This window comes from Asterias amurensis, chromosome 3 (genome assembly GCF_032118995.1).
Source record: "Asterias amurensis chromosome 3, ASM3211899v1".
NCBI classification, from domain to species: domain Eukaryota; kingdom Metazoa; phylum Echinodermata; class Asteroidea; order Forcipulatida; family Asteriidae; genus Asterias; species Asterias amurensis.
The window spans coordinates 21,804,818-21,823,785 of NC_092650.1; the positions used below are offsets into that span (position 1 = coordinate 21,804,818).

At 39.0% G+C, this 18,968-nt stretch overlaps 1 protein-coding gene across 1 annotated transcript in view; it reads left to right on the forward strand.

Annotated features, from left to right (window-relative positions):
* LOC139934842 (xanthine dehydrogenase/oxidase-like) overlaps positions 1-18,968 on the forward strand; it is a 50,958-nt gene that overhangs the window by 23,776 nt on the left and 8,214 nt on the right. The window contains exons 16-29 of the mRNA XM_071929250.1: positions 1,485-1,577; positions 2,464-2,581; positions 3,407-3,458; positions 5,236-5,362; positions 6,524-6,643; positions 8,384-8,605; positions 9,884-10,017; positions 10,655-10,829; positions 12,217-12,408; positions 13,363-13,508; positions 14,681-14,762; positions 15,540-15,764; positions 17,133-17,207; positions 18,019-18,071. Coding sequence (XP_071785351.1) covers positions 1,485-1,577; positions 2,464-2,581; positions 3,407-3,458; positions 5,236-5,362; positions 6,524-6,643; positions 8,384-8,605; positions 9,884-10,017; positions 10,655-10,829; positions 12,217-12,408; positions 13,363-13,508; positions 14,681-14,762; positions 15,540-15,764; positions 17,133-17,207; positions 18,019-18,071 — 1,814 coding nt within the window. The remainder of the gene's footprint in view (positions 1-1,484; positions 1,578-2,463; positions 2,582-3,406; positions 3,459-5,235; positions 5,363-6,523; positions 6,644-8,383; positions 8,606-9,883; positions 10,018-10,654; positions 10,830-12,216; positions 12,409-13,362; positions 13,509-14,680; positions 14,763-15,539; positions 15,765-17,132; positions 17,208-18,018; positions 18,072-18,968) is intronic.

Sequence of the window (18,968 nt, forward strand, 5' to 3'; positions counted from 1 at the left end):
TTTCCATTTTAGAAAGAAAAATATGCAGAGAGTAAAAAGACTTACAAATGAGATAAAGTTACACTGAAAAACTAGGGTCGAAACTTCAGGCCACTAACTACTATTTTTTGCATTGTCATTTTGGTGGCAAGTTTTGCAACATTCTTTTACTTTTTCTCAAAGTACACATTACAAAATTGAAACATCAAAATTTGTTTCACAAGGGAAAAAGATATATAGAAAATATTTGTTTGAAAAATAGTGAAACAATAGTGATGTCATTGGCATGGTGCTTTTATTAGCAGGGCAATGGACCCTTCCCATGAAATATGCGCATGCGTACAGACCCTGTTGGTTGGTAAACACCATAGAGTTGTGCACTAAGCAGACGCGCAATCGGGTGTGCTTCACGCACCCATTAGCCGTGTACAAAACAGCACGATTTTCCCTCATTTTGCCAACCAAAACGTTAGTGCGCACGCGCTATGTGCAGTTTACATATTTCATGGGAAGGGTTTATTGTCAGGCCTGATACTTCACAAGACAATGGACCGATCCGGCCTGTCGATCAAACTGTGCGCGTTCACCCATTTGACCAATCACCGCAATGATTGTGGTCGGACAAACTCGGTCATGCGTGCGTGTATATTTGGCACGCGCGGCAGAATCGTGCAGAATGTCATTGGGAGTGCTCGTACATGTGTCTTGCTCACCTGCGTGATGGGCGGAGCTTTAGTGGAAAGCCGGAACGGTCCATTATAGCCTCCATGTTCTGGTCATTACTTTGCTGGCCCTAGAAAGAGACCGATCCAGTAGGCTCCGCCCACGACGCACGTGTGAGCAAGAACACGTGGGGCTCTCCAATGCGTTTCTGCACAACTCTGCCGCGCGCGCCAGGATACGCGCACGCATGTCAGACCTTCTTTGCCAGACCTTTTTTGCATGGTGATTGGTCAATATGCAATGGGGCGGAGCTTAGTGGATCGGTCTATTGTCCAGTAGCACTGCAAGCTATAACAATAATAATAATAATAATAATGAACCATTTTTGTAGAGTGCATATCACAATCACAGAGAAGTCTCTATGCGCTTTAAGACAAAAACACAAGAGAAGTAAAAGTTAATAGAGATGTGAAGAGGGATAAGGGCTTCCAATCTCTCTCATGACAAACTGACAATACCACAACTGATCAGCACAATTATGACAGCAAAAGCACAAAGCACAACAAAGTAATGGATTTTGCAGCCCAACACCTTCTCCAGGACACCAGCAATGCTTTGTAGGAGAGTACAACAACTCAAAACTCAAGAACTTTCCCTGATTCTCCAGTAAAGTTACCTGAAAGTAACCTGAAATATATCCTCTAGTGTGAACCTAAATTGTTAACAAAATCGAGTCAGATTAACAAGCAGACATTTATTGTAACCCCTATGTATGAACAAAATTAAAGTCGACCTCAATAGTTATGAACCTTCAATATTCGCCTCTGTTTCTTTTTACAAAGCCTGATGTGAGTGGCTCAACTGTTCCAACATCCTACAAAACGGCCAATCAAGATCACCGTAATGGATTTGTAAAAGCTGTGCAGATGTTCCAGGTATTGTTATTTTTGAGATGCTCGACAGAATGGTGTTTGTTTAAAAAATGTATTGGGTTTAAAGGTTCTGGGTAATTTTTTTCAATGGCACAAACCACAATGTCCACAGATTTGCATTAAACTTACACGGTTTGAAGATGACAGTAAGCTTCCCTTAAAATATTACTCGCTGAGGTGCTGTAGTTTTTGAGAATAGCATGTACAGTACTTACAAGTACTGGTATTTAAATACAGAGTGGATAAACTGTCCCATGTATTTACGACTATTGAATTAATAATAGTAATAATTAACCGTTCTTATAAAGCACATTACATACAGAGTCCCAATGCGCTGCATAAAGTCAAAAAAGAAAACAAACCAAATTAGATAGACTTTAAAGGCAGTGGACGCTGTTGGTAATTACTCAAAATAATTATTAGCATAAAACCTTTCTTGGTGACGAGCAATGGGGAGAGGTTGATAGTATAAAACATTGTGAGAAACAGCTCCCTCTGAAGTGCCATAGTTTTCGAGAAAGAAGTAATTTTCCACAAACTTGATTTCGAGACCTCAGATTTAGAACTTGAGGTCTCGAAATCAAGCATCTAAACGTACACAACTTCGTGTGACAAGGGTGTTTTTTTCTTTCATTATTATCTCGCAAGTTCGATGACCGATTGAGCTCAAATTTTCACAGGTTTGGTATTTTATGCGTATGTTGAGATATAACCAATAGTGTCCACTGCCTTTAACAAGTGAGTTTTGAGAAGGCGTGTGAATAAATCCAGAGAATTAATACAATTAATTAATTTGAGGGTATTGTTTAAAAAAAAATCAAAGCATAGTTTGTAACAACACTTTATCACTCCTCATATCTGGTTTCCTGTGAATTTACAATCTATAAAGGAGGTACCATCGACTCAGCCAGATTCAGATGGAGTGGGTCGTCCATTAACTCATCTAGATGCCTTGAAGCAAGTCACAGGAGAAGCTGTTTATGTAGATGATATTCCAGCTGTCAAGGGTAAAAACAAAAGCCAATAGTATAACAAACAAATCGCGGGATTTCTAAATTAACGAAATGTGACGTCATCAAGCTGTATGAGTCGTTTGTCTGAAACACCATTGTATTGTATTGTATTGTATTATGTTTTATTCCAAACTGGAACTGGGGAGGGTAACAATATTATAAAACAAAATACAGTTAATGAATTAAGTAATACGGAAAGGAATTTAACTTATAACAAAAACAAATAATCACACAGTTTGATTTTCTTTTAAAACAGTAAGTAAAAAGACATACTTGGCAACGCAAATAATGACCCTGGTCAAAATTCTAATTGAACCTAGTTAAACTGTTTAACTGGAACTAGTTGAAAACCAGCTGATAAACTAGTTAAACACAGTTTAAACCAGTTGGTTTAATATGGAAAATGGACAGACACCAACTGGTTTATAATTTAAACCGAGTTGAACACAGTTAAACCTAGTCCAAACCAGTTGGTTAATATGGAAATTGGACGAGTTTGGTCTCTATCCAGTTGAACCAGTTGACCCCAGTTAACTGGGTTCAACTGGAAATTTGACCTGGGAATAGCTTCGTCGGGAGTGTCCATCAGAATTATAGAAAAACAAGCCAATATCACAGGCACAGGCCAGCGTGAAAGTTTTAAAAACATAATAAAAAACGTCAACGTCAGCAATCAAAAAGCTTCTTTAGTTAATTGAGGTGTTGATATGTTTGGACTTGTGAATGATGAACCAAGGATTGTTTCCCTTTTTGAGATTTCAGATTACGCAGATTTCCTAAGATAAATGTTCACTTTCTTCTCCTTCTTTTTTTCATCAGGTGAACTTTACCTCGGCCTTGTCATGAGTGAGAAGGCCCATGCAAAAATTGTGTAAGTAATCAGAAAAGTTTGCCGTTCATTGAAGCCATTGGACACTTTCGGAACAGAAAAATAAATAAAAGATTTACAAATAACTTACAGGGTTTACAAAAGGTAATGGTGAAAGATTTTTCTTGAAATATTATTCCATGAAATGCTTTACTTTTTGAGAAAACATTAAAACAATTATCAATTCTCGATTTCGAGAATTACGGATTTATTTTAAACACATGTCATGCAGCGAAATGTGCGAAAACAAGGATGGGTTTCCCGTTATTTTCTCCCAACTCCGATGACCGATTGAGCCTAAATTTTCACAGGTTTGTTGTTTTATATATAAGTTGTGATACACAAAGTGTGGGCCTTTTATTGTTTACTGAAAATGTCCAATGGCTTTAAACCACATCGATGTCTTTTCTTTTGGGTAGGTGATTTTGTAGCATTAGGGTAAGACCATGGCCCAATTTCACAAAGCTGCTTAAGCAGAAAATATTGCCTAACAATTGTCTACTAAGCAGAAATAAGCAGGATACCAGTCACAAAATGTATCAGTAATTTGGTAGTTTTGGTTGGTAACCTTGTTCTGGTGAGCATAATTTTGTTGTGCTTAGCCACTTTTTGTGCTAACTAACAGCTCTAAGAAATTTGGCCCTGCACAGAAAAAATTCAATAACTTATTTCATAAGAGTAGGGGTGTATGTGTAGTGCCCGTAAAAGAACCCAGTGTACTTGGCGAAAAGAGAAGGGGTTCGCCCTGGTGTTCCTGGCTCGATTGGCAGCATATTGCGCAACAGCACCTTATAAACCATTACATGGTGCTATGAAGGACTATGTTAAATACTTTAAAAACGTAGCTCCACATACCTTGCAGGACAAGATACTGTTTACTGTATACAAGGGGTGCGATGATACCCAAGCCTACATTCGTATGGACTGTGAAAGGGGTAACCCTGTTTCAGCCCTAGGAGTAGGTGGCAACCGCCTCTGGAAAATATAATTGTAGCCCACACCTTGAAGTGGCCTTCAGGCCTTGTGTGTCGGGCAACTTGCATAAAAAATAAAAAATAAAAAAATGGTGTTCCTGGCTCGATTGGCAGCATATTGCGCCACAGGACCTTATAAACCATTACATGGTGCTATGAAGGACTATGTTAAATACTTTAAAAACGTAGCTCCACATACCTTGCAGGACAAGATACTGTTTACTGTATACAAGGGGTGCGATGATACCCAAGCCTACATTCGTATGGACTGTGAAAGGGGTAACCCTGTTTCAGCCCTAGGAGTAGGTGGCAACCGCCTCTGGAAAATATAATTGTAGCCCACACCTTGAAGTGGCCTTCAGGCCTTGTGTGTCGGGCAACTTGCATAAAAAATAAAAAATAAAAAAATGGTGTTCCTGGCTCGATTGGCAGCATATTGCGCCACAGGACCTTATAAACCATTACATGGTGCTATGAAGGACTATGTTAAATACTTTAAAAACGTAGCTCCACATACCTTGCAGGACAAGATACTGAGCGCTTTGCTATGCCCCTATACTAGGGGTGCGATGATACCCAAGCCTACATTCGTATGGACTGTGAAAGGGGTAACCCTGTTTCAGCCCTAGGAGTAGGTGGCAACTGCCTCTGGAAAATATAATTGTAGCCCACACCTTAAAGTGGCCTTCAGGCCTTGTGTGTCAGGCAACTTGCATAAAAAAAATAATAAAAAAAATAATAATAATAATAATATTAGAACCATAGAGCAAGGACCAGTTTATTATTAATTGCAATTTCTTGGGCAGGGCTGTTGATGCTAGTGCAGCACTCACTGTGGAGGGTGTCCATTCATTTGTAGACATTGATGATGTTCCGGGCTCAAATTTAGTTGGAGCTGTGATTCAGGATGATCTGCTGTTTGCTGACAAAGAGGTAATACGTACTTCCCACAATATAAAACATCATTGGGTTTAAAGGCAGTGGACTCTATTGGTAGTTACTCAAAATATTTATTATGTAAGCATAAAACCTTACTTGCTAACGAGTAATGGGAAGAGGTTGGTAGTATAAAATATTGTGAGAAACGGCTCCCTCTGAAGTGGAGTAGTTTTCGAGAAAGAAGTAATTTTCCACTAATTTGATTTCAAGACCTCGGGTTTAGAATTTGAGGTCTCGAAAACAAGCATCTGAACGCACACGTGCGACAAGGGTGTTGTTTCTTTCATTATTATCTCGTAACTTTGACGACCAATTAAGCTCAAATTTTTACAGGCTTGTTATTTTATGCGTTAGTTGAGATACAGCAAGTCAGAAAACTGGTCTTTGACAATTACCGCTAGTGTCCAGGGTTTTTATTACTGGCAAAACAAAAATCACAAAAGTGTATTTCAAAAAAAAGATAGCATATTTAAAACATGGTTTATGAAAATTTTAATACCAAAGAAATATATATCTGGCAATTTGTTTGATTTTCAGGAATTTTCAAAACTAACTGACCTGTGCTGTTACGAATTAGTTCCTCACTTTGACAATTTCTTCATCTCATCAGAAGTAGAAACAATTAAAGCGCCTTAGTTGAGGACACAAGTGTCAAGGCCAGATATCGAACCCGCACTCTGCTGATTACACCAGAGCTTGACCCCTCAGCAACAACTTGCCAGAGCTGCCGTTGATTTCACAAAGAGTTAGGACTCGTCTTATCTCGAGTTAAGACGAGTAACTCGTCCTAACTTAGGATTAATCTTAAGGTCTGCATGCTACAGTGCAGGGTTGGGACTCGTCCTAAGTCCTAAGATTAATCTTAGGTTAGGAAGAGTTTTGTGAAATCGACGGCAGATGCCTTATCCCTTACAAGAAAAAAACTTATAAGAATCTTAAAAGAATCAAAGAAGTGATGACAAATCTATAGGAATCATATTTAAATTCATATTTAGAATCATATTATATTTAAAGTATTTTTTTGTAAGGGATATTCTCCTATAGTTACAAAACACCAGTTCTAAACTCACATTCAAGGGCCTGGATGTAATATTAAAATGTGTAATTTCTTCAAAAGGGAAAATGTTTTGCATCTCATCTCTCCGTCTCTTTCAGGTGACTTGTGTTGGTCAAGTGATTGGCGTAGTTGTGGCTGATAACCAAGCCATTGCACAGTCAGCTGCTAAACTAGTCAAAGTGGACTATGAAGAACTACCTGCAACCATTACCATAGAGGTAGGCAGTACTGGCTTGAGTTGTGCATCTATGGGTTCGTTCGTTTAGCTTCCCTGGACACCGGTCTGCCCTGGTACGTTCGCATAGCTTTGATGGGGCTCACCCTGGCCAGCCCCCAGTGCCCTGCTTGTGGAGTGGGTTACTTGGGGGGTGACCTGAGGAGCATGCCGTCACCACGAGAGGGCGAGTGTGATCGTTCGGTTAGCTCTTGTCAGGGGCTCACCCGAGTGAGCACTGCGGGATCGACCCAGGGAAGCTTATGAACGCAGCCTATGTTTATTTTCCTTAGCTATTAAACAGAACTTGTGATTTCAGTTTAACCATTGAGCAGTCAATTTGGCTAGCTTAAACAAAAATTTGAAACTTTCTACATGTAGATGGGCTTACACCCACCCCCCCCCCCCCCCACGTATCCCTACACCCCTGCTAGTGCCACCACCACCTCTTCAGGAAGGTTAATCCTTTTGACTGGCCCTCCTGGACAAATAAGTCAACAAAATAAGGAGACCGCCAACATACATGTAGGGCTTGAGAGCTAAGTTGGTAGAGCGCCAGCACGTATAGCCAATGGTTCGAGTCCCACTCTAGTAAACTTTTCTTTGTTCGACCCCAAATCATTTTAAATTTGACTTTCCACTTTCACCTTTTGTTTTTAATATTTGATATCTAAATAAAAGTTACATCCCCTTCAGGTGATCCCCTGGCTGTGGCTTCCATTTTTCGTTTTAATTTTTGGTATAATAATATAATATAGAAGTCTTTATAGCGCTCGTATCTACTAACAAGGTACCCCCTCGCTTAGTATATACATTTATACAGAAAGAGAGGTTATTGAAAGTTATGAATTCTGAGACCCAATTATGTAGCACCTTATATATAAGGGTTTACAAAATGCTACGGCGCATTTAGCATGCAGCCACAGCCAGGAACACTGGAGCGAACCCCTTCTCTTTTCGATAAGTGCACTGGGTTCTTACATGCATTACACAACACACATGGGACCAATGGTGGTCATAAGACAGCTATGGCTTCTGACTGGCACCTCGAACAAAGATATTGACAAAATAGGGAGACTACCAACCATTCAATGTACACCGGCACGTTAATCTGGTCATTCGATCGAGTCCGTCTCTAGTAATGTTTTACTCTGTTCTCAACCCCAAATTAAATCCTTTTGACTACTCACACTACTCCACTAGATCCTGCACTAATCTTTATGTTCCATTCACTCGCACCACTTACTCTATGAACACAATTCGCTTCTTTGGTCCTCGTGTGTGGAATGCCATAGATGAACGCAGTAGATCTAAGCGGTCCGTGACTCTGGCTTTGGAAACGTGACATTATCTCCCATTATGTATCCTAGCTTCCCATGCTATGTAATTGAACCACATCCATCTCTTTAATACCTGTCTTATTTATTTTCAGCTTAAACTGTTCTGCCATCTTGTCGCTTCTATTACGAAGTCGTTGTGTCATGTGTCCATCTGTCCTTTTGTCTGTTTGTCTGTCTGTCTGTCTGTCTGGTTGCCTCATTTTCTTGTCTGTCTGGCTGTTCTTTACAAGCTTATGCTTACCAAAACGGCCCCGTACTCTATTTATTTATTCATGTTTACTCTTACTTAAAGAAATGGTTTGCTTTACTCTGTAATACATGTAACTGTTGTTATTCTTTTATGAGAGTATGGAAATAAATGTATTCTTGAATTGAATTGAATTGAATTGAATTGAATTAATTAGGATGCCATCGAGCAGAACTCCTTTTACCCAACTACCTCCCGGCCCATCACTAGAGGTAACATCCAAGCAGGTATGGAGAGCTCTCATCATACCCTTGAAGGAGAGATTCACATCGGGGGTCAGGAACACTTCTACTTGGAAACCTTCTCTACGTTGATCCTCCCTGGTGAAGATGGGGAGGTGGAAGTTATATCGGCCACACAGTCACCGACTACAGCGCAGGTGAGTTTGCATAATAATATTTATCTTCAAGTACGCGCTATTCCTCCAATCAGATTGGCAGAATGGAGTGGTGATAAAAACCTATTTTGCACGGCTAATATCACTACCATGCGTCTTGTGTGTTCTATGTCACGCGTCAAGTTTGCTTGAAGATAAATACGTTATCACACGCGCGCTCTTGGAAATACGGAAAATATAGCGCGTCTGCGTCCCATATCCAACTCGGCCCGGCCTCGTTGGATATGGGACGCAGAAGCGCTATATTTTTCCGTATTCCACTCGCGCTTGTGGTTCGAGACCCTAGTAAATTTGTCTTTGTTTAAAGGCAGTGGACACTGTTGGTAATTACTCAAAATAATTATTAGCATAAAACCTCACTTGGTAACGAGTAATGAGGAGAGGCTGATAGTATACAAATATTGACTGCTTCGAGTGCTATGGTTAAAACTATGACTCCCGAGGTGATCCCCGTAGCGTTCTGTTTTCCCGAGGCGAAGCCGAGGGAAAATAGAACGCTCCGGGGATCACCGAGGGAGTCATAGTTTTTAACCATTTCACGAGTAAAAGCAGTCAATATTTGTTTTATAACACCCCAAACATTTCTAAATACTGTACTATTATTATTAAGTTACAGACCTGAATGCTACAATCCACGGACGACGCGAATACAGATTGCAAACCCTTTTACTTACTGTGTTGCATGTAGTGTCGTGCAATCCGAAATGGTTACAGACTATTAATTTATGATCCTCGTACACGCAACGGACGTCTGGGTACTGCACGCCGTGTGCTAGTCTGTCGGACTAGCGCACGGCGCCATGTGCTAGTCTTCGGACTAGCGCATGGCAAACCGACGGCCGTCGTATAGCAAAACTAAGACATGTCATGTGACGCGCTCTAAACCAATGAGCAGGCAGAATCTTTGCAAGGGGTGTTATAATATAAAACATTGTGAGATGACTCTCTCTGAAGTGACGTAGTTTTCGAGAAAGAAGTAATTTTCCACAAATTTGATTTCGAGACCTCAAGTTTAGAATTTGAGGTCTCGAAATCAAGCATCTGAAAGCACACAACTTCGTATGTTTTTTATTTTATTCATATCTCGCAACTTCGATGACCAACTGAGCTCAAATGTTCACAGGTTTGTTATTTTATGCATATGTTGAGATACACCAAGTGAGAAGACTGGTCCTTGACAGTTACCAATAGTCATGATAGTGTCCACTGTCTTTAACCCCAACTAATTGATTGATATTAAACAATATTGTCCCCTTTCAGACCATGGTGTCTAAGGCTTTAGGAGTACCAGGGAATAAGGTCAAGTGTCGTGTCAAGAGAGTTGGAGGCGGTTTTGGCGGCAAAGACATGAGGTGCTGCGTTCATGCAGCTATGTGTGCTGTGGCAGCCGTCAAGTAAGTGGCAGGCAGCTTTGTAGAGGCGCTGGTCACTTGTTCCTCCTCGCCACTCACTGGCTTGGTATTTTTAAGCTATTTTGGTTCATTGTTTCTGTATGTATCGTCTTGTATATTTATATTTTTATGCCAGTGTAAAGTTTACTCAAACTAAAACTAAACTAAAACTAAGCAGCTTCATGTTCTACATTCATATTATTTCTATACTCTGCTGATCAGAAACACCAGAGTTTGAATTCGGTGCTCTTATAGCCGCTCGGCCAAGACACTTCCAAAATAGTTTAGGGTTGAACAAAGAAAAGGTTAATAATTATATATAGCGGAACTTCAACCTGTAATCTCCTGATTAACGTGCCTGCGCTCTACCAACTGAGCTATCTAGCCCTATTGTTGGTGGTGTCTCTATTTTGTCAATATCTTTATTCGGGATGCCAGTCGGAAGGCCATACAACCTTTAGCTGCCGTTTACATTTTAACATTTCGAATGGAAGCTTTTATCCATCACTATCGTTAAAACCATGTAAGTTTAATTTAAAATGTACGATTGGTGTTTTGTATCTTACATAGAGTACCCAAACCCTTTAAGCACAGCTTGAATTTAAACGTTTGGAAACTTTTTTCCTTGCCAATCTTTAAGAATAAACCGTCCGGTTCGCTTAATGCTTGATCGAGTGGAAGATATGAGCATTACTGGAATACGTGAACCAGTCACGGCACGTTACAAAGTGGGATACAATGATGATGGTCAGCTTAATGCACTACAGATTGATCTCTACGCTAACTGTGGGAACTCCTTGGATGCATCAGGCGTAGTGAGTTAAATGTTTTTAAAGATGCTATTGTTAGATTTTTAGCCGATTTGACCCCAAAACTTTGATTTAAAATTCAATAGGTATTTTGATGGGGGTAGAGAAAGTTACAAGCTTTCATTTGAGCCACTGCTCGAAAAAGTCTGCCAACTATTAGTAGCAGTGAAATAAAGCGCTCAAAATTAGTTTTCGTCAGGATCCCGACAATATATCACGTGACCACTGTTTTATAAGAAACGTTCTAAATTTTTGTCATGGTTCCTGACCATTAAAAGTAAAAGTTAAAGCGGGTGATACTCTTTGAAAAACCATTCACTCAATAAAATCTACATTTTAATGATTGGCGCCAAAAATCTGACACAGCATCTTTAATTGTGAATATAAAAACAAACCAACTGTGAATTTTTTTTTCTTTAAAGTCTCTGGACACTTTTGGTAATTGACCAGCACCCAATAGACCCTTCCCATGAAATATGTTAACTGCATGTAGGGCGTGCGCACTAACATTTTGGTTGGCAAAATGAGGGAAAGTTCAGCTGTTTTGTACATGGCTAATGGCTGCGTGACGCAGACGCGATTGTGCGTCTGCTTAGTGCACAACTCTATGGCGTTTGCCAACCAATAAGGTTTGTACGCATGCGTAAATGTAATTAGCATATTTCATGGGAAGGGTCCATTTCATTGAGCTGCTAAGCACCAAAAATTTGCTTAGCATGAAATTTTTTCCTTGATAAAAACAGGATTACCAACCAAATTTCCATTTGTTGCATGTTGCTTGTTACTGGTATCCAGCTGTTGCTTGCTTTAACCTGAAAATCACATGGACATTCGGTTGGTCATCCTGTTTTTATCAAGGTAGAAATTTCATGCTAAGCAAATTTGTGTGCTTAGCAGCTCTATGAAATTGGGCCCAGTATACTTGGTGTATCCCAACATTATGCATGACATAACAAATCTGTGAAAATGTTGACTCAATTGGTCATCGAAGTTGAAAGAGAAGGACGTGGAGCAAGCAAGTGCACAAGCAACACTTCCCCTGCTAACCTATGAAATACACTTAGTGTTAGCGTGGAGTTCCCTGTTTTTGTAATTAGCACCGATTCTTCGCTTACGCTAAGCAGAGCCCAGGGGCCAATTTCATAGAGCTGCTTAAGCAAAAAGATTGTCTAAGCACGAAAATAGCTCGCTTGTTTTACACATGTTACTGGCCAAAATTTCCTGCCATATACATTGCTTATGACTAGTATTAAGCTGTCTTTTACTTAGCATTACAATTGAGTGGAGTCTTGGCCGGTAATGTGATTTCTTTGCTTAAGCAGCTCTATGAAATTGGGCCCTGGTTTGAATTTGGTCAATTGCTATTTTTGTGTGTTATTTTTCATTGCTCTAGGTTTTGACAAGAGCCCTTTTCCATTGTGAGAACGCTTACAACATACCCAGCTTAAGCGTGACTGGTCATCTTTGTAAAACTAACCTGCCGTCCTGCACAGCCTTCCGTGGGTTTGGCCTTCCACAAAGTCTCCTGATTATTGAGTCTGTTATATCTGACGTTGCCAGTAAATGCGGACTGAGCCAGACGAAAGTAAGTGGTTGAAACAGGTTGAACCCAGTATACAAAATTATTTGTTGTATACATTGTAAATATTTGTCTCTCCTTAATCAATTATTTCTTAAATAATGTGTAATAGTGTGATTTTTTCTTATTTTTTAATCTCTGTGTATTTTCCTGTAATTCGACCTCCGGTCGCCATGGGAATTTGTTTTTAAAACAATAAACCAATAATGAATGAATGAATGAATACACCAAGCTGCATTCACCATATTACTTGGTCATCACTGGTGGAATAATAAACTTTTTTTCTTATTAGAAAATGTGTGCAATAGTAACAGCTCTATCAAATAAGGAGGCGCAAAATTATAAAACCATTCATAAGCCAACAACAATATTTTGCATAAAATGCGAGAGTGAATAGGTAGCCAATAAAGTCTCTTAGAATAAGAGCCACAGATTCATGTTTCCTAATACAATTCAATTCAATTCAATTCAAAAAACTTTTAATCATTCTTAAAATGCAATTACATGAGTTGATCAGCTCCATATAATAACATTAAGAGTTATGGCAAGAAATATGCAATATACAATTATCTTAAAATATAAATATTACTTGACAAAATTACAAAGCAGATATGGAAAAATAAATATGCATAAATAACAAACCTGTATAAATTTGAGCTCAATTGGTCATCGAAATTGCGAGATAATAATGAAAGAAAAAATACCCTTCTTACACGAAGTCCTGTGCTTTTATCAGATGCTTGATTTTGAGACCTCAAATTCCAATTCTAAGGTCTTGAAATCAAATTCGTGGAAAATTACTTCTCACAATGTTTTATACTATCAACAGCTCTCAATTACTTGTAACCATTTAAGTTTTTTATGAAATGTTTTTTTGAGTAATTACCAATAGTGTCCATTGCCTTTAGTATGAATGTTGTTTCCTTTTTTCATGGATGATTCTCTGATGTCCCCATCCAGGTTCGAGAAATCAATTTTTTTCGAGAAGGTGACGAGACTTGCTTCGGACAGGAGCTGAAGAACTGGAATCTGAAGCGATGTTGGAACAAATGTCTCACTCAGAGTGATTTTGAAGAGCGCAGAAGAGATGTGACAAAATTTAACGGGTAAAGAGGGTTTTCTTAAAGGAATGTTACAGAATTGGTAAGAAACAAAAATCGTGAAGATCACAGATTTACATAAAACTGACACGGTCTAATGCTGATGATAGTTGAAAACATCCCTTGAAATATTTCTGTCTAAAATGTAATATTTGATGAGAAATAAATAATCTAACTTCGCGTTTGGAGTTTATCGCTCATTGAGCGTTTTGTTTATTTTTATTTTGGCATGCAATGCACAATTTGTAATTGGTTTTTCACTATTTTCTCGTGACCCAGATGGCCAATCGATCTCAAACTTCTACAAGTTTGTCAGTTCATGGTGGATTACATAAAGTGCCTACACTGCCAGCAACTGTTTTGTTAGCAAAAACCAATTCTGCAATTTTCCTTTAATGCTCATTTTCACAAAGCCCCAAGATTCATTGACATTATTTTCATTGTGATTTGTGTTGTGGCATCACACTTGCTTAGCAATTAAGATTTGTTTACAGTTATGATAAGATGTGATAAAATTTGACCGGTAAAATTGGGTTTCCTCTTTCTCAATTTCACAAAACCCCAAGATTTATTTTCAGTATTGTCATAGTTATTTTGTTGTTGCATCACACTTTGCTTAGTAGCTAAGATCTGTTTGCACTTCAAGACACTGGACACTATTGGTAATTTTCAAAGACCACTCTTCTCAATTGGTGTTGCTCAACATATGCACAAAGTAACCAAAAAGCCTGTGAAAATTTGAGCTCATATTGGTCGTCAAAGTTGCGAGAGAATGGTGGAAGGAAAAACGCCCTTGTCGCACAAGTTGTCTGCTTTTAGATGCTTGATTTCGAGACCTCAAAATCTAATTCTGTGGTCTCAAAATGAAATTCAAATATTTTAGTGACAGTATTACTCTCAAAAACTGCGTTACTTCAGAGGGAGCTGTTTCTCACAATTTGTTATACTATCAACAGCTCTCCATCGATCAACAACTGGTGAGTTTTTTTTTGCTACATGTAACAATTACTTTTAGAGTGTCCAAGTACCTTTACAGGAACACTTCAAAATTGGTTTTTGCTTTAAAAAAAACAGTTGCATTTGTTTTTCAAGGGGGGTGTACAAATTTGCAAATTTTGACACTCGAAAGCCTCAAGCCCTGTATCTGTTTTATAATTTGTTTTATCTCCAAATTTCAGAGAGAATCGCTGGAGGAAGAGGGGAATTGCTGTTACGCCAATGCAATATGGTGCTGCTTTTGAGTATAAGACATTAAATCAGGTGAGATGTTCAACATGAAAAAATAATAATAAATAATAGTAGCTACTTGTATTGCGCATATCAGCGAATTGTATTATGTTCCATCAAGTGTCAGGGCCGAGTAGTTATTGCCACTGAATTCAAACTCTGTTGTTTCTGATCAGCAGAGTGTGGGTTCCAATCACACTTGTGTCCTTAGACACTTAACCATTGCATCGTCCTTCGGATGGGACATAAAGCCGTTGGTCCCATGTGTTGTGTAAAGAACTCAGTGCACTTATCGGAAAGAGAAGGGGTTTGCCCCGGTGTTCCTGGCTGTGGCTGTTGTATGCGCCGTAGCACCTTGTAAACCCTTATAAGATGCTACATAATTGGGTCTCAAAATACATCTCTGCAATAACCTAATCACTGCGCCTTGGATACCTTGTTTGGTAGATACGTGGGCCGTATATAAAGACATATTATTATTATTATTATTATTATTATTATTATTGTTGTTGTTGTTGTTGTTGTTGTTGTTGTTGCTGTTGCTGTTGCTGTTGCTGTTGCTGTTGCTGTTGCTGTTGCTGTTGCTGTTGCTGTTGCTGTTGCTGTTGCTGTTGCTGTTGCTGTTGCTGTTGCTGTTGCTGTTGCTGTTGCTGTTGCTGTTGCCGCCGCCGCCGCCGCCGCCGCCGCCGCCGCCGTCGCCGTCGTCGTTGTTGTCATCACTGTCACTGTCACTGTCACTGTCACTGTCACTGTCACTGTCACTGTCACTGTCACTGTCACTGTTACTGTTATTGTTATTGTTATACCTAGGCTGGTGCTTTAGTTCACATCTACAACGATGGCTCGGTACTTCTCTCTCACGGTGGCGTGGAGATGGGTCAAGGGTTACACACCAAGATGATTCAAGTTGCCAGTAAGACGTTGGGAATACCCCAAGAAAAGATTCACATCAGTGAGACCAGCACCCAGACGGTTCCTAACACTACGCCAACAGCAGGAAGCATCAGCTCGGATATTAATGGCATGGCCATCAAGGTGGGTCAAGGGGGATTTTTTTTTTCCTGCAACATTATTAATGTTTCCTAAACGAGCATAATTGAACTGGTAAGAATAAAAACTGTGAAGATCACAGATTTACATAAAAATTACACTGTCAAATGATGGTGATAGTTAAAAAACATCCCCTGAAATTTTTCTGTCTGAAATGTCATATTTGATTAGAAATAAATCAAACTAATTTCTAACTAACTGGAGTTTTTTATTCATTTTTTATTTTGTTTGCATCGATGTCATGCAAAATGTGTAATCCATTTTTCACAATTTTCCTCGTGACCCAGATGGCCGATCAATCTCTAACTTCTACAGGTTTGTCAGTATATGTATACATGGTGGATTACATAAAGTGCTTACACTGCCAGTAATTTTCGTTTTTTATTGCTTTTGCTACACACCGATCTTCGATGACTTCAACTGGCCCCATTTGTTTTGAGTTTTTCCTGTTTTCACGGCAAACAAGAAAGCATGGTTTCCCGGTGAAGCATACATGGAAGACACATCTACAGTTACTACAAGTGTTCTTTGAGACTCTGTGAATGACTCTATAGCCAGCAGTTGTCTTCATTTTATTCAAAATATTGTTTAATTAAATTTTAAAATTACCATGGTAATTTACAAAAAATAACAAATAAATAATTTAATAAAAAGTGTGAACAATCATTGGCTTTCAAATCTGATTTTTATTTTTTTTTTTTTCCCTTTTTTTTCTCTTAAAATTTATAATAAAGTGTATAAATAAACAGTGATAATTGAATCAACAAGCTGATCGTTTAAATTTTAATACAAGTGCAAATATCCAGTGGAGCCTTACGTATTTCTAAGTTTTGGTCAACGGAGTGGAGACTCTTTGCTTGGCAAATAAAACCACACAATTTTTGTCTAGGGACTGTTTACATCGCGCACAGAGAGGTAAAAGATTTGCCACGATTTTAGGGACACCTCGAAAAGAGGACCTCCTACGATACATAAAATAACAAACCTGTGAAAGTTTAGGCTCAATCGGTCATCGGAGTCGGGAGAAAATAATGGGAAAACCCACCCTTGTTTCCGCACATTTCACATGTGTTTACTATAAATCCATAATTCCCGCTATCGAGAATTGATATTGTTTTAATGTTTTCTCAAAAAGTAAAGTATTTCATGGAATAATATTTCAAGAGAAGTCTTTCACCACTACCTTCTGTACACCCTGTAAGTTATTTGTAAATCTGTGAATTTTGTATTTATTTTTTCTGTTCCGAAAGTGTATAATGGTTTTAAATAATTGTGCCTAATTTGTTTCCTATTCTCCCTTTTTTTCACCAATGTGGTCATTCTTGTCTGTTCCTTCGGACTCTGATTTGACAGGCAGCCTGTGAAACTCTGTTACAACGCTTGGATCAATTTGTTCAAGATGAGCCACGGGGATCATGGGAAAGCTGGGTAAGACAAGCTGTGTAGCGTTGTCACTGCATCACGGTCAATAAGCCATTTGCGTTTTTAAAACTTGAATATTGTCACAATTAAGGGCGTGGCTTTTGTGTGGTTCAAAAGAGACGGTGAACATCCATACACAATTCTGAATGGATGTGTACACAGGTGTACGGCACAATTAATAGTGCAATGGTTTGCTCTTCTGGAGGTTGCCTTGCAAAAAGCTGGTTCAGAACCACTTGACAAAGCAACTGTCTGATAGTCTGAGGAACTAAAAATTAAGTGGTACACCAGGATCATGAGTAAGTCATTGTATCAAACATTAGGCCCCCAAAAATATATGTTGGGTTGCCCTTTCACCAGTTTTTTTTGCTTGGGTCGGTCGGTCGGGATTTAAAAAAAAAAAAATTCTCCCTCAGATGTCAAAGAATGCCCAAACTGCATAAACATTTCATGAAAGATCTAGTTGTCAAACAAGCGGGGTATAAATCATCTTTTAAATCTCACTTCAAGCGCTCTTTTTGTGTCTTTATTTTGGCAAATTTCTTCAAAAACAGTTTCCAAGAGTCATTTCATTCACCATGTTTTCGTCCATTCAATAAACGAGCGATACCATATAAGGGCAACACTTGCAACAATGGAGCGTTAGACTGGTTCCTTGTGAAACATTACAGGGATGTTTATTGGCCCCATGACCAGGGCACTAATGTAAAGAGCATTGATACGGTTATTGTGAAATGCGCTATATAAGAATTTGTTATTATTATCATTATTATTATCATGTATTTCACATGATTGGTGTGAACCACACTTTTTACAGGTCATGTCTGCATATTTGAATCGAGTAAGTCTCTCTGCCACAGGATTTTACAAGTGAGTTTCTTTCTTCTATTTTTCCCTCCGTAGTTAGCTTGTGTCGCTCTTTTAAAGGTCAATTTATCCCTCTAATGACCAAATGCGTTTTGACCAACTTAAAATACAGGTTGTTGGTATCCTTAGGTACAGGGAAAGTGAATGGTGCTTACAAAACATCAAGGGTAAAACGAAGAAGAGGTTTGCCAGCTGGGAGCCAGAAGTGGCGAGAATTTTGCCTTAGGTCGTAAACATGTGACACTCTTTTAAAAAATTGATTTATCACCCTAAAGTTACTAAATGCGTTTTGACCAACTTGAAACATGGGGTTGGTGGTTTCCTCAGGAAACGGGGAAGTAAAATAGTACTTACCGAATGCAAAGAAGAATGAGAGTTATGCCAGCTGTGGAGCCAGAAGTGGCAAAACCTTTGGCCGTGCCGAAGATTCGAATTGTAGACACAATGACTTACTAACAGGATTAACTTGCACTTTATGGATCCCCTATGCAAAGATGTCTGCACAAACATGAAGGGCCTATATGCAACATTCCAGGGTCCAATTTCCTCGAGATACGGGGAAAGTAAAGGGTAAGCAGAAAATAATGCTAAAAAATGTTCTGCTTAGCAAAAAATAAGCAGCCGCGATTTCACAAAACTCTTCCTAACTTAAGACTAATCTTAGGACTTAGGACGAGTCCCAACCCCGCACTGTAGCATGCAGACCTTAAGGTTAATCCTAAGTTAGGACGAGTTACTCGTCCTAACTCGAGATGAGACGAGTCCTTACTCTTTGTGAAATCCACCCCTGGATACCGGTCACAGATTGTACATGTGATATGCTATTTTTGACTGATAACCTTATTCTGTATAATAGATGTTAAATTTGCATCGGGGATAAAGAATATTAATTTTGGTTTT